At 44.7% G+C, this 16,018-nt stretch overlaps 1 protein-coding gene across 1 annotated transcript in view; it reads right to left on the minus strand.

The window, feature by feature from the left end:
* The window catches only part of tanc2b (tetratricopeptide repeat, ankyrin repeat and coiled-coil containing 2b), a 107,011-nt gene that overhangs the window by 64,197 nt on the left and 26,796 nt on the right, over nucleotides 1-16,018 (minus strand). The window contains exon 3 of the mRNA XM_060037211.1: nucleotides 12,368-12,472. Coding sequence (XP_059893194.1) covers nucleotides 12,368-12,434 — 67 coding nt within the window. The 5' untranslated portion in view covers nucleotides 12,435-12,472. The remainder of the gene's footprint in view (nucleotides 1-12,367; nucleotides 12,473-16,018) is intronic.

A 16,018-nucleotide genomic window follows, 5' to 3' on the forward strand; every position in this document is an offset into this window, starting at 1 on the left:
TCCCCTCCCCGGGATCAAACACTACCTCCTTTTTGAGTCATAAGAAAGGTGCACGTGTGTGTATTTCGGACATATAACGGCAGGGATGCCTGCTTCAAGTTCTGTGTGTTGGTGCCAGGTTGCGTGTCAGCTTGCAACATGTTTGTCTGAAGACGCTGGCGAACATTGCAAGGGCTAAAATATTCAAAAGCATTCAAGTGGAAAAATACGTAGAGATTACAAAGATTACTCATGTGTGCTTACTGCATCACACACATGTTGTACATTTATTCGGGGATTTGTGTCTTACATTGGTCAGATTCCAAAAAAATCATCAAGGGTGCAGCTGAGACAATATCTGATAGCAACGGTACCCCTTTAACATGAATGTCCCTCGCACCCATACAAGATATATTATACATCATGGCCCCAAGCCAAGCTCAGTTTTGAAGGGGAATCTTCAAGCCACACTCCAATCCAACTGGGGTAGAGTGCAGCCCAGGTGAACTAAGGCATCCAAGCAGAACGGATCAGCAATGGATTCCATCGACTTTTCCACAATTTTGAACTACTGAGCTGAAAAACAGAGCAGCGATGACAGGGCCCGTGAGAGAGAGGCTTTTCAGTGTGACGAGTGGTGAGGCAATGATGTACACAAGGATTGTTTCTTGATTGTTCTCAACCCAACATGTAAGTCGCTTTTGATAAAAAAGTATCTTAAAAGGACGACATCCATGTGGTCGATCAAAGCATCGTAGAAGTCTCTGCTGGCTTCACTAAAACACAGATAATTAAAAATACTTCCTTGTCCCGATTCTGCCAAGGAGACTTTAGCATGGGCGTGCCTGCGCAAACAAGAGAAAAATAGCACTTCGGTCTTGGTGATGAGAGTGCTGGTTTGGCGTTATGATTTACACAAACTACGTAGTGATCGACGCACATTTATTCCAAAAAGGTTTAGTGCTATACTGCCGTGGTTTACATTAATTTGGACACTCAGATCTTGGGGGAAGTAAGTGATGTTGTTGGCATGGCGACACCTACATTTCCAAACTAAACTCTCAATGAGATATATTTAGGTTTCGTCCAAAACGACTTACACACACTGTCACACACCGACAGCGGTATCGGATAGGGTAAGGTGTTTTGCTCAGGGACACCTCGACACGCTCGGAGGAGCCGGGGATCGAACTAGCAACCTTCTGGTTACAAGTCAAGTCTCCCCCCGGAACTACTGCCGCCCCGGCAATAGTTCAGATCAATTGATGAGCTTTTCACATGCTTTATTGTACACTTTCCAAAATGAATATGTTTTTGTCCCACAGCAGTGTTTCCATGTCTCAGTCCCACAGAATGTTGCCAGCAGAAAGTGCGCGGTTCCCCTGTCATATAAGGGCCGCCCCTTAGGTCTGGAATGCTCTATCTGTGATGATCATAAGGAGCCTTCTTTTATTGAAAAATAACCTTTGCCACCGCCACACCAAACTAATTACATCAGCTTAGAATAGACCAGACCTGAGCAACGTGCCCTGCTGCACTAAACGCCAGGCAACAGCACTTGCAATGGCTCTGTGGATACCCACTGCCAAATTAATCTCTTTCCGTCACCCTGAAAAACCGACTGCTGTCTTGGCCTGGCTGGCCGCCAAATATCAGGACCCTAGAAGAGCAGGCAACAGTGTAACATGAACTGCAAATTGTTTGGAACACGTTCACACTACTGGAAGAATTTGAAGTGCAAGAGCCGGTAATCAGCGAGTCACCAGAGAGAGAGGGGGAGACTTTCACAGCTCGTGTGTGTGTGTGTGTGTGTGTGTGTGTGTGTGTGTGTGTGTGTGTGTGTGTGTGTGTGTGGGCAGCCTCACAAGAAGACACAATAGCTCTCAGGTTTCAGCGTGTCATTAGAGAGAAGGAAATGTGCGGGGGACGGATACATTTTGGAGCGTCATGACAGTAGAAGGGGTTGACTTCTATTAAGAGCAGGGTTGATCTTAGTGACTGCCAGAAGGCAACTCGCTCTGTCACTATTGTATTATTCTTTCGTCAGCGTGGGACAATATAGACGGAGCCAATGAGGTGACGGAACTGAGGAGAGAAAACTTCTAAAGAACCAGGGTAAAGAGGCGCCATGGTCCACTTGTAAACAAAATGGTTTACAAGTGGGAGATTCGCGACCCACTTTCCTCCCTGTCCCAACCGCCAGTGCTAGGTCCCCGAATGTGCGGATCCCATCACAAAAGAGCTCGGTGAGACGCCGAGACCAACAGCCCGGCCTCACGGCCTCGCCGTTGATTTCTCCCTGTGTCGGCTTGACGCTGCATTGCTACGGCATGGGGAAAAACTGCCGCAGGACACCGTGTTAAAGCCGGCGGCCGGTCAGTGCTCAGAGGCTCTCTGCGGTGCCTTAGTACGGCGGGATGAAAGGGGAAGAAAACAGCTCACCTGCTACCACTCTCCCACAAGCCTTGTGGCGTTTTCTATCGATTTTCCCGAAGTCATGGGTGGCAGACCTACGGTGTCAATGGGAGGGCACAGCAGCAGCAGCAGGCCAGGGTGTGTGATTCAGCCCGTTGCCCCCCATCTTCTATTCTGCCATGGTGCGCTGTTGTAATAAGATTCCACCGGCCAAGCGGGTACCTGGCTATTAGAACCAGTCCACCGCTACAGAGGAGGGACATTCAACCTTACAAGTGTCCTAGAGAGTATCCTTAAAGTAATGAAACTGTTTACCATGATAATAGTGATTCAGTAAGATCACGACTGATGGCTTGTCCATCTATTATTATGAAGTAGTAATAGTAGTAGTAGTAGTAGTAGTGAGTAGTGGTTTACTCAAACAAATCCCAAGGTTGTCTTGTTTGATAAATATCAGAATTCAATTAAAGATGCTTCAATTAATTTACATACTTTCCCATGTGACCCTAGCAAGATAAATATGGATACAATCAAAAAGTCAGAACCACATGAGAGAAAAGAGGTTTGTTTTGAGTTGCCTTGCGGCAACATGTACATTAACTGTATCTCAACCTCTCGGAGGCAGACAAGAAGTAATTCCACAGACGGTTAAACAATGGATGAAACCAACAAATGGGCAGCCATGTGGAACAGGAAAGCCAAGGAAAGCACTGGGTGTGTTCCCATGTGCCCCTGACAGGAACACACACCCCCTGCCCCCTCAGCCGGCGGCACCACTGGCCGGTCCCGCCGTGACTCCAGTTTGAACCTTCCCCTCATGCTTTTGTTCTGCGGACCCACAGCTAGGTCGGCGAGTAAAGACCCACTACAGAGGTGGAACGTGGATCAAGTGGTGCTCCTGAACCATAATGGGAAACCAATAGTGTGCCACCCACATGTACAAAGAGATAACCGCGCCACGGTGGACATTTGGGTCAGAAAGTCTCTTAGACACCTCGCCACCTCCAAGCCCACCCTCGAGTCCAATAGACCAAATTGTCTCTGACCTTTGGTGGGCTTGTGTTTTCCCTCACCTTTGTTGCCATGATGGCCGGTCAAAAAGATGGCTCCCTGATGAGGTCAGCCTGCCTCTGCGGGGGTTGAAGCGTCTGCCTGATAGATGCTATATTGTCCCTTATCCTCAGCGAAAGGGCACTTCCTGGAAGCTTTGTAGAGCCAAACGCCCGGTGATGAGGTCACCGGTAAGCGAGAGGTCTTCTGTTCTTACGGCCCCCGTTGTCATCGCTCATTACATGCACAACATGCCAAACTTACCCCGATTAAAGTTTGAGGGAATAATAAAAAAACGATGCCCGAAGCAGAAAAGAAGTAGAGTAGTAAATATATTTTATATCGACAATACCTGGTGTTGGGTTCTCCCTTTATTGATCTCCAGAGAAACTGAGGACCTCTGAAATGCCATTCATTCAGAGCTTTAGCTGCCCTTCTGCAGGTCGATCCAGTTTATACTGCACTGACAACACTAGGTCACTTTGAGGGAGAAGAAATATATTACTTTTACTACCAGTTAAAGCTCTTCAACAGCCCAAGCACTGAGGTGAATGTCCTAAAAAAGGTGTAATATGTCATCCTGCAACCTAATAAAAACACTTCAAAAAACGTCATTGATAAACTGCATTGTCAATGAATTGCAATAGACAAAATAATTGTGCGATCCAAAATATACATAATAAATTTGTTTAGTCATTACAAATATGAGTTCAATATGACATCTCTGCAGGGGTACAGCTTTCCCACTTGTTACCAGGACCTGGTCAACCTAGTACTGAGATTCCTCCATTCATGTTTTTCAACGGTTCATTAATCCAGAGCGGAAGGGCCCATTCTGGGGAGACCACGGGGGCCAATCTGTCGCTCGGTGGATAAGCCAAGAGTATCTCCTGTTAGCGTAGCCACCATGTTGTACCGATGTGACGCTACCATATGGGAAACGGCTTCATGTGGCCTACACCTTGGACAGTTCATGGAGACTAGTGATTATCCTGTGCCTGCTGCAGAACGTTAACTAGGAAAAGAATACACAGAAATGCATGCAACTGTTTATTGTAAAACGATTTTGGGAAAAAAAAAATCGTATTGTGATATTTTGTCTTTGTGCGATACGCATTGCAATATGACAAAAAAAATAATAACGTTGCTCATCCAGCGATACAAATGTAATGCATCGCGATTTTGATCCGAAAACAATAGATAGTGCTTTCCTTATCAGAAAACAGGGTAAAACAATGGAACAATGAAATGCTGAACACATGTCAAGTCTGCGTGGTTAAGGTTGAAGGGGGGTACTGCCATTCCAAACAATGGTGATAGCTAGTCCTTATCAATGCTCTTCCAAAGACTCCAGAAATCAGGCCCTCGGTCAACAGATTCACACGTTGCAATCGAAGGTGTAATATCGTTTGGACGAGTGAAGCAGAGTGACAGAGGCCGTGCCCGGGGAAGTGATATTGCACAGTTAACCTTTAAGAGACAACAACTATAAACACCCGAAGGAGTATAACTGGGCCATCGGCAGTTAGCAGGGTGAGGCTGACACAAAATGTGACTTTACCTAATGATTTGCTGCAGGTGGCTACGATGCGAGTTAGAATGGAAGCGTTTGATAGAGTTATTGCGTCACTCCTTATGACTTGTGAGCTGGAAGCCTGTTAGCCGGTGTGATGATCTCTAATTATATTTCCCAGCCACTGTGGCACATGAGCCATCAATTAAGAGTCGAGTGATTAGCGGGACAGATTCGATTCCCGTCCAGCACCTGGTGCCTTCTAGTGAGATGACTGGAATGTTCCGGTAAATCCACTTAATGTGGTTGAGGAAAGGTCCAGCAGCTATTTGATAACTGGATATAATGTATGCATATCAGATATGCATAATGTATGCATATTAAATATAAAGAAGCAAATAGTTGTTTCTTTAGTGTTGGTAATGTATCAAATGTTTGCTCGTGATGCCTTTTGAGATGGGATTCAGGGTCATACAAACAAATACTTTACTGAATGACAGACAGAAACCTACGACAAATTAAAAGTGCATCTCGACTCAAGACTCTCATCACATGTCAAGTAGTTCGGTTGATCAACACGTCAGTTTAATAAGTGAAAAGCTAAGCTAATCGACACAAAGGGAGGGAGCTGAGCTGAGCACCAGCCTTCATTAGTCTCTGTGATCAGAGGAACATTTTTGCAAAAAGGACCACAAGTGTCAAACCCAGAGAGGCCGTTTTTCCCTCTGTCATCTTGGAATGTTCATTGGGAAAACTGTGGGGTCTCCCAGCGCATCAATAATACAACACAGGCACCCGTCCATCTGGCAGTGGGTGCTCCCTGGAGGCAGAGACGGGATATATGCAAGAGTGTGTTGAGCTACCGCCTCGCCCGCCGTGGGTCAGATTCGGTACCCAAATATTCTTGACTGTGAGCCAGACCAGAAATATGGGTCGATGGTTGTTTTGATCCTAATGAGATAATACACATTTGCATTTTTTTAAAACTGCAAATACGATGCCGCCCGAGCCTAATTAGGAGTTCATAGCGAACCATCGTATATGATCTTAAATGCTGTCTGAATATTAAAACCTGCTGCTGGGCTCGGGCAAAGACATGGGGGAACCAAAGACTGGCCGGACGGCTCCATTACTGGAGAGCAGTACTGGGGAGCTGGGAACCAGGATGAAAAGCTTTCTGCCATGTTGGTATTATATAATCGTTTTGGTCTCATGTGAGACTTACATTTTCCAGAATTTTGGTATTTAAAAGTTGCGGCAAATGTCTGAACTTGATGAAGATAATTTATAAATATATATAGTGTTGTTTCAAAGGATTCAAGCTGTGATTCGTAATGTGGGGGGGGGGGGGCTTTCTCACACTACAGGGAATAAAATCCAATTTCTGAAGAGTGGAATAAATAATACGATACGATTGTGTACAAGTTATTCCAAAAGCTCTTAGTAAGTCTTAGTTTGACTTCAAACAGTTCAGCTAAATTTATCAAATTCAAAAGGTGTATGATTACATTTTATTGAAAATAGTAACATAACAAATATTAGACAAAATAATTATATATTTTAATTTGCAAGTAAACAGGACTTGCCAATTGGATTAAAAATAGAAATGCACACCGGAATCTCTACTGTAGACGAGCGAGAGCTACATACTACAGTCCACCCACAGTCCGCCAGAAATCGTGACCATAAATCCTAACACCATTTCAGAAACCCCACAAAACGATTCTCCTCTAGACATATTCATAAAAGGGCAAAGTTCAAGGGCCAATGACAGAGAGAGGCAGATGTTTTTACAAGGTTCAGGAATGGTTTCGGAGTAAGCTACGAAATGTGGTAGATAATCAAGACCTCAACCTTCCAAGACCTCCTCTCACGTTGCTCCAACATTGAGCCTCGACTTCAAAGCCAAATAATTACGACTGGACTCATTTCAACAGCCGAGGGGACAGATAAAAGAAGTGCCCTGGACGCCCGTGGATAAAACACTGCTTCTGCCAAGGAATCACAGTGACAGGGATTCAGCTTTGCAGCGGCCTCTGTCTGCAATAAGCTGATAAGTCAGGAAAGATACAACCAGTCATTGGGCCAACCTTGGGAGGTAGTGAGAGCTCTCTCTCTCTCTGTGTGTGTGTGTGTGTGTGTGTGTGTGTGTGTGTGTGTGTGTGTGTGTGTGTGTGTGTGTGTGTGTGTGTGTGTGTGTGTGTGTGTGTGTGTGTGTGTGTGTGTGTGTGTGTGTGTGTGTGTGTGTCTAAAACCATGGTCTAGTTGAGGACACAGCATTCATTTGAAGTAGACCCCCTACAAAGTGACAGCAGAAGATATAAAAGCACTGGAGGATTCTCTTCTGTAAGCTAGTTCAAACCCGCCCACACAAACAGCGGAAAGCAAACAGTGATGAGGGCGCGGCCCTGTATCTGCTCACAGCAGGTTCTCTAAGGTCCGGAAAGCCTGCTCCTCTAACTGGAGGACAACACACAAAAATAAAAAAGGATTAAAATAGTATTTCTAACACACACACACACACACACACACACACACACACACACACACACACACACACACACACACACACACACACACACACACACACACACACACACACACACACACACACACACACACAGGTATGTTGGAATGCGTGTGTGGGAATACAGACATTTCCAGAGTGGGAATACATACATTCCCACTCTGTGTTGCTTCGCTTTGTTAAAAACAACACGATTCCACTCAGTTGTTTGGTTCACGCCACCCTGGCGGAGGGGAAGTTGGCACTGGGCTTCGTGCTTCAGGGTGTCAGAACCTCAGCCGCAGTCGCTCTGGGAGACACGGCTCCTCAGATTCGTTCAGTAGCGAGCGCCCGCAGAAAGGGCCCGGTGAGTGGCGCCGTCCATCACAGCGTCCTTGAGCCCGAGTGACAGTGAGGGATAGTGAGGGACGCGAACAACCATTGTTTGTTTTTTCAACCTCCACACACGCACGCACACACACACCGTTCCTCGTTCTGCTCGTATTTCATCAGGCTTATGTTATCACACTTTCTCTAATGCAATTGTATTTTCTCAAATTCAAATATTCCGAGACTATGAGGGATGAATGCAGAACGAAACTTTCAAGAGTCAATCCGATGTGTGTATTGAAAGGAACAGTTCTCTTCATCACAAACAAGACGAATATGTACACCAACTCAAAGCTGTGATAAAATTCCAATAGGTTTTTATTTATTTAAACATTTCATGGACTACATTCTTACTTTCTTCTTTATCTTCAGGGCCATATTGCTGAAATTGGTAGCGTTGCCTTTTTTAATAATAGGTTCAAATTCCAATAAGCTATGAAACATTTTGATACAAGTTGTGCTTAAGCGGTCAAATCACAGTAAGCTTGTTGTAGGCCAGTACTCCTGGTCGTCTTAGGGCTAGGGTTGTTCATTTCAGTTTAAGGACTAATAGGATAAGGATTAATATTAATAAGTATGTTTTTTGTGGCCGAGGATGACAAAATAATGACACATGATGTAGAAAAATGGAAACGTCCAGCTAAGTGTTGTTACCGTAATAGCGATCAAGTGATGGAGGAATTGTGCTGCGTAATGTATTCGACTACGCCTTCTTTCAAAGAACGCAGCTCTCGCCCCCACCCCTCCTCCAACCGTCAACTCTGCAGGAAACGCTGCCATATGTCAGACTCACCTTGTTGGAACAGGGGGAGAGTCGAGGTTACTATGCGGCGATATGGTTACGTGCTGACGTATTAAATCAAAGCACGGAACGGGGTCTGCTTCCCTCGTCAGGGCACTGTATAGGGTCGACTCAAACCACAGTGACACAGTCTTAAATTGATAATAAAGAGCAGAGACTAATGACTCTTTAGGGTTATGTCTGTTCTGTATGTGGAGGTTGAGACACGCGCCCACTGCTAAGCGGTGAAATACACCCCTCCACGAGTAAGCCCTTTGTAATGAAGCAACGCATCGCCATTCATTATCATCATTTTACCACGGTGAAGGTGTTCCAAAGCCTCCGATATGGATTTCTTACACCCGCCACCGTCTAAATGAGTCAAAGCGGAGGGGATGTGGGGGTACGATTTAGCTTTTTCGTTCGCATCGCCAGCTCTGGGCAGATTTAAGACGCAGAAGCCACATCAAGATTAATTCATACCACCAGTAAGCCAACGTGGTAGCTGGAGCACATCCCTCATTTTGCCCATTCTCACACTGCTTGTAATAAAGGCACCAGTCTATAGGGAGGCTGAACAGGAGAGCGGGGTTGTGTGGGGAGGTGGCTGTATCTGCTGTCAAAAGGCAATAAACCAGAAACATATTCCATTTGAATGAGCGCTATTCTGCACCTTTCCACACTGAGTGGTAATAAGCAGGCCCAAGGGTTGCTCTGGACGTGGGCTCTCCAGTCACATTAAAGGTTCCCCCCACGTTCGGCTAAATGGGAGCATTTGGAGGGTTTTCAGTCACAGAAGCACATGTATTCTACGCTATACCAACAAATGCGATCCATTCCCTCTCGGAAGACAAGGTTGTTTTTTTTGCGGTGTAGCCCGTAAAGACATATTTTACACACCTGAATAAGGTGTGAGCATCAAGCTGTTACACAGTAGGACGAGTTTGCCATCTGCTATAGCTAGCGACATTAGCAATCGTTAGCACTGCGGAGCCCTGTTGGTTGAGCAATGCCGTGTGATATTGCTAGCTCGATTATACAATGTTATAATGTTGGGAAACGGAAGGCTGCTAGTTTGAATCCACGGCTCCACTGGCTGAGTGTCAAGGTGTCCCTGAGCAAGACACTTGAAACATTTGATGCCGTCGGTGTGCGGATGCGTCCATAAATGGTTGAATGGAAGGCAATAGCTGTGAAGCGCTTTGTGGCCTCTGGTTAGAAAAGCGCTATATAAGTGCAGTCCATTTACTACTTACAATCGCAAGGCCAAGATGTTAATGCTATTTTTTTTTTTACATAATACAGATATGGAAACACATCAGTTATTTTTCATTTTCATTTTTCGTATTAGGTTCGTTCTTCACTTGTCAAGGCAACGTAAATGTGTTTTTCCCAAACCAATGAATGAATCATCCATTTTGTTTGTGCAAGAGAGCGACAGAGTGTGAGATTGAAAAATAAAAAACACTAACAATACTGTTATGGAATTTTCCACATGCAGAGGCCTATAAGTGCTCGCCATTTTGGTTTCAATCGCTGGTTCCCTTTGCTAGAAAGCTTCCTCAAACCTTGGAGTACATCTAGGTGCACACATTCTGTACGGGGATCGACCTAGCCTTCCCCAGACCAAAGGCTGTCTCACTTTTGCAAAGGGAGAGATAAACCAAACCAAACATCCATATTCATGATATCAGTAACAAGATAAGCTCTATATCCGCAAAGTGCATTGGATATCTTATAGAAATCCAAATAAAGCAGCTTTAATCCAGGATGTCAACAATAATTGTATGTGCGCTTAAAGCCTAACATAATTCGATGAATTGATATGAATGCAAAGCCATCAGTGAAGCATTAAAACAACGGAAGTAGTTTCCAAATAAAACGCTTGGTGAACCATCTTCAGGACTCAAGTTTCACAAGCATTTCAAATGATGTAATGAGTAGCTTCAGGTTAGTCATGCTCTGAGAGTAGACTGGTATTTTCAACCGCAGGAATGTAGCATTTAGCACCACGTCAGGTTGGTTTAATCAATAGCATGTGATGCTATTACTTTACCAGGCAGCAGCCAGGAACCATTATTAAAAAACAAACAAAATCGACATCCACCAACAGAACATCTACTGCATATTCTCACTGCTTTCCAATATACCGACTAGGGCTGCAACTAACGATTATTTTAATAATCGATTAATCTGACGATTATTTTTTCGATTAATCGATGAATCGGATAAAAAAAAAACATTTGGAATTGCCGCATCTTTATTCAAAAACTGAACATTACTTCAAATTCACAGTGCAGACTGAAGTGTAAAAACACCAGGTTATTGCTCCAACGTCCCGGAACTATTAAAAGTAATATTAAATAATTAAAAAATTAAAAAAACATAACAGGGATAACACAAAAAAAAACATACAATGTATGATATACTTTTATATGTATATAAGGGATGTCCATGATTAACCGGTCGAACCTATTGATACCATTTTCGAGACTCCTTGAAATAGAACTTGTAATATTGCTTTAATTGCTGATAAGATGATAGTTCAAGATAGGACATTAAACAGGTCATAATTCTATCTTTACTATCTATTTTATATTACTGGGAAAACAAGTTTTCACCAAAATCTCAATTATTATTATTATTATTTTTCTGTTCCATTTGAACGCATCAATCATATTACTGAGCCGACCTGAACACATCACATTTGACATTGTTTGTGACCATTGGTTAGTTTTTAAGCTAACTAGATATATCCTGCCGATTTTAACATGGATTTAAAAACGGCATTACTATTTTTAACTGACGGGACTTTCTACACCGTCCGGTTGCGTGATTACTACCGCTGCTTTGAATGACTGTTGATGCACGCGGTGCCGACTCCGAGCCCGTTTGCACAACGTCTACAGCAGCAGCAGCTGACAGAGTTTTCGGTTGGACTAGACGGATACTGAGTTGAAGGAGTTTTTTTAACCCAAAGACAGTGAAGGTCCAACACTTTTATGTAGGCCTACAGTCCAGTTTTAAGATATGACCAAAATACAAGCTGTTGTCGCTCACACTAAAGCTCGCTGTGGGCGTGCATGAACCGTGAACCAACCTGTCGGCGGCTGGCTGTAAACAGTGCTGCGCCTATGAGTAACTTATTAATCGTGCGACACAACGAATCGACGACCAAATTCGTTGCCAACGCATTTAGTAATCGATTTTTATCGATTTTATCGATTCGTTGTTGCAGCCCTAATACCGACTAAAACAACAAAGTATCAAAACTTACTAGACAATACTGTTTCCCTGCTTCAAACAATCCCATGTGTTCCCGTTAAAAAATAAAACGGAAGAGCCCGATCATTGACACCTTTGGTCCAGGATGTGAATTATCCATTTGTCCGATATTGAAAAAAACGGACTCTATGGTCCAACTCCTCCGTAGTTCGAAAAAGGTTGTTGCGGAAGAAAAAAACAAGGTAATATTTAAAAATATAGCGAGTGCAGCGCCCCTTTTAACCAAAGCAACCAGCCACTGAAGACCGGGTTATCGACCAGCAGGGGCGTCAGGGTTTACTGCTGGAGATTTTATTTAAAAAAGTAGTGTAGCACAGTGGCACAGTGAGAACGACAACCTCACAGCAAGAAGGTCATGGTTTTGAAACCCCAGGACCTACAAAGCACAAACCCCTGAAAAGTTGATCATCGGCAGAAAATATCCAATCATCAGTACGATCAGACTCACCACTGCCACGGCTCTTGCGGTTGGCCTTGCCCCCCGTCAGCAGCATCTTCAAGCTGTTCCTGAACATGGTAGCAGCAGACTCCCCAGACCACCCTATAGAGAAACCTGTGGAGAACAGAGAAAACAAACGTGTGTGAGTGGGGTGAGGGGGTTTCAGCGCATAGTGCGGGCTGCAAAAACAGCCTTTCAGCACAGAACAGCAAATCAACATGCCTGGCTTTACATAGACCAAAGATAATGGCTCCCGAGCCTCCCCTTCTAACTGTGATGAGAGGCGAATTCGTCCCGAACACATAAGTAAAGGTTAACACGCTCACAGAAAGGTAAGTAGTGATATGGGAGCACGCTACACACATCGTTCCATCTTAGAACTGAAGGAAGATTGTTGGCGGTGAGTTTACGATATTTTAGCACTCAGCACTGACTGGTCTTCCACCCTTCACAGATTGTTATTTGTATACAGGCTGGGCCGGATGTGTACTTAACCGTTACTCAAAAATGGTCAGACTAAGAAATGGAAATCAATGTGACAATCGAGAGGGATGCATATTAAGGAGTTTTGACAAACTGGGCAAGGGGAACGGAGATTGCAACTAACGACAAAGGATTAACAGGCTGATTTGCCCTCTTATTCGATCTTGGAGAGTATCCACACTTAGTATTGGACAGAGCTGAACGGATCAATAGATATTAAAAGTCTTCCGCAACAGAAAGGTTCACCCAAACAATTATTCAATTCCAAATATGCTATTTCAAATCTTGTGAGGCTAAACTGAAATAAGAACTGACTTTCAAAAGTTAAAGAGCATTTAAAAATAACACTTTATCACACACACACACACACACACACACACACACACACACACACACACACACACACACACACACACACACACACACACACACACACACACACACACACACACACACACACACACACACACACACACCCCCCACCCCTCTCTGGACGATATGTGCTGTTGTGTGCGATGGTGGGCAGCAGATGTTGTGACTCAGCCAGACGGAATCTGAGGAGTGGCCACTTGACCCAGACTACAACAACATAACCTTAACAGAGGCTCCAACCCCCCCCTGTCTCCTTTTGTTTTGTCTTGCGGGAACACAAGGGGAGGAGAAAACCTTCTTGCCGCAGGAACGTTAGACCGTGTTACACTCCGGAGGACGCCGGAGGACGCCGGAGGACGCCGGAGGACGCCGGAGGACGCCGGAGGCGGCGGCGTCGACACCGAGCCGCCCAAGGCCCGACTGATGTCACGCTCTGCTGGGCGGGCCCGGAGCCACGCCCTGACACCCGGAGCCACGCCCTGACACCCGGAGCCACGCCCTGACACCCTGAGCCACGCCCTGACACCTTGAGCCACGCCCTGGCACCCGGAGCCACGCCCTGACACCTTGAGCCACGCCCTGACACCCGGAGCCACGCCCTGACACCCGGAGCCACGCCCTGACACCCGGAGCCACGCCCTGACACCTTGAGCCACGCCCTGACACCCGGAGCCACGCCCTGACACCCGGAGCCACGCCCTGACACCCGGAGCCACGCCCTGACACCCGGAGCCACGCCCTGACACCCGGAGCCACGCCCTGACACCCGGAGCCACGCCCTGACACCTTGAGCCACGCCCTGACACCCGGAGCCACGCCCTGACCACCGGAGCCACGCCCTGACAACCGGAGCCACGCCCTGACACCTTGAGCCACGCTGGGACCCCTCACAGGTTCTCAAATGCTCCACCTCACAATTTACAATATATATGTAATCCATGTAAAATGGACATTATACCATCGGATACGTTACCCTCATTGCATAATTGACGTCATATTTTAAAGTTCATCTTCTTGTATTAAGCGTCAAAAATGCAGAAGTCAAATAGATGACTTAGGGAGATGGGATTATGGAATGTAAACAGCACTCTGATTGGCTTAGGTTATAGCCAATGAGGCACAGTGAATCAGCAGCATTAGGAGGGAAGAGTTAGGTTAGACATCACAATTTGGCCATGATATGACTGAGGCAATTAGGCTATGAGATTAACGATATGCTACAGCAGAACCAGAATCTGCACAAACCGAGGAAAGCAGAGACATTTTGATCAAACCTGCTCTACGGAACGGTCTCATTACATCCATTAGGCCTACGTTTGTTGAAAATGTATATTTTCTGGGGTGTACTTTCAAATCATTATAATCTAAAACAACCGCACTAAAAAATATTATGTACTTTGGGATTATCCCTACAGTCTGTAGATGTTGCATGGACGCCAAACTCACCATACCACCATGTGTTCTGGCATGTAGACTGACATGTTTATTTGTGAATGAAACATTAGTACCATCATAATGCAAAAAGTGCCAGTGAATACACCCCATTGTGAACCACAGAAAGGGAGTTGTGCAGAGCGTATTTTGTTAGTTATTTGTGAGTGAACTTGGACAATGAATTTAGTATATTACAAAATATACCCATTCAGAATCAGTAGTAGAGGGATCATTGGCGATAAATAAAACATCTGTGACCTTATTTGCTATGCAGCACAGCTTGGTCCAGAGACGCCATGATGGTTAACGCTAAATAAAGGATGAGTCTGTCCAAGGTGCTTCTATAAAATAAGAGTCTGAAAATGATTGGCCAACTTAGAATTCTTGGTTCACACTGCATTCCTTTTATTGGACCTTTATTACAACAGGAAGTCTAAATGATGTGAGATACTCCAATACAAGCTCATACTTACAAATAAGCCCTTGAAAATATTGGACAGAATTACCCAAGATGAACAGCTAAAAGACAAACAAGATATTATACAATGCGCTCACACACACACACACACACACACACACACACACACACACACACACACACACACACACACACACACACACACACACACACACACACACACACACACACACACACACACACACACACACACACACACACACACACACTTTCTTGGCAGTGCAAATTGAATTAAAGATTGAAGTCAACGCAACAAGGAAGCCATCAATTCCCTGGATGTCAATTTGGGCTCCAACTGCTCATTTTAAATATTATGTATAGTAGAGTGGCCTCCAGAATTGTATTATTTTTGTATAAATATGATGAATATCTATGCTTCAAAATGTCATGAAATATTACCTGCCCCGTCTATCATTTGCTAAGCCAGCACTGTGGCACGGTTTGATTGATGCCTTATAAAACATCAGTCTCATTTGAAGCACAGCCAACACGTTACAGTTAGTTATATTTATAGTAAACCACTGGGAGTATTACAGTTAAAGTTTTAAGTGGAACAATACAGGTTAAATAGTGACTCCAATAGGTTGATACGGACCCCAAAACATACCTCCACAACAACTGACATCGACAAGCAGCTTTCAAGAATCATAAAAACTCAAGTTAAAAACATTCAGGTGATTTCAATGATTCATAGAATCCATATTTCACGAATGAAGGCCGGCCCAAAGAGGGAGGCAATGCGAAGCCACAGATTCCCCTCCAATGCACGTCATCAGCTCATTGATATGGAGCGTGCGTCTTCCAGGGGCCACCTCTGGGGACTGGTAGGACATGCCAACGTACTCAAAAGGTCACGTTCATTGACATGCACGCTCATAAAAAAAAAAAAAAAA

The sequence above is a fragment of the Gadus macrocephalus genome, chromosome 18 (genome assembly GCF_031168955.1).
Source record: "Gadus macrocephalus chromosome 18, ASM3116895v1".
NCBI lineage: Eukaryota > Metazoa > Chordata > Actinopteri > Gadiformes > Gadidae > Gadus > Gadus macrocephalus.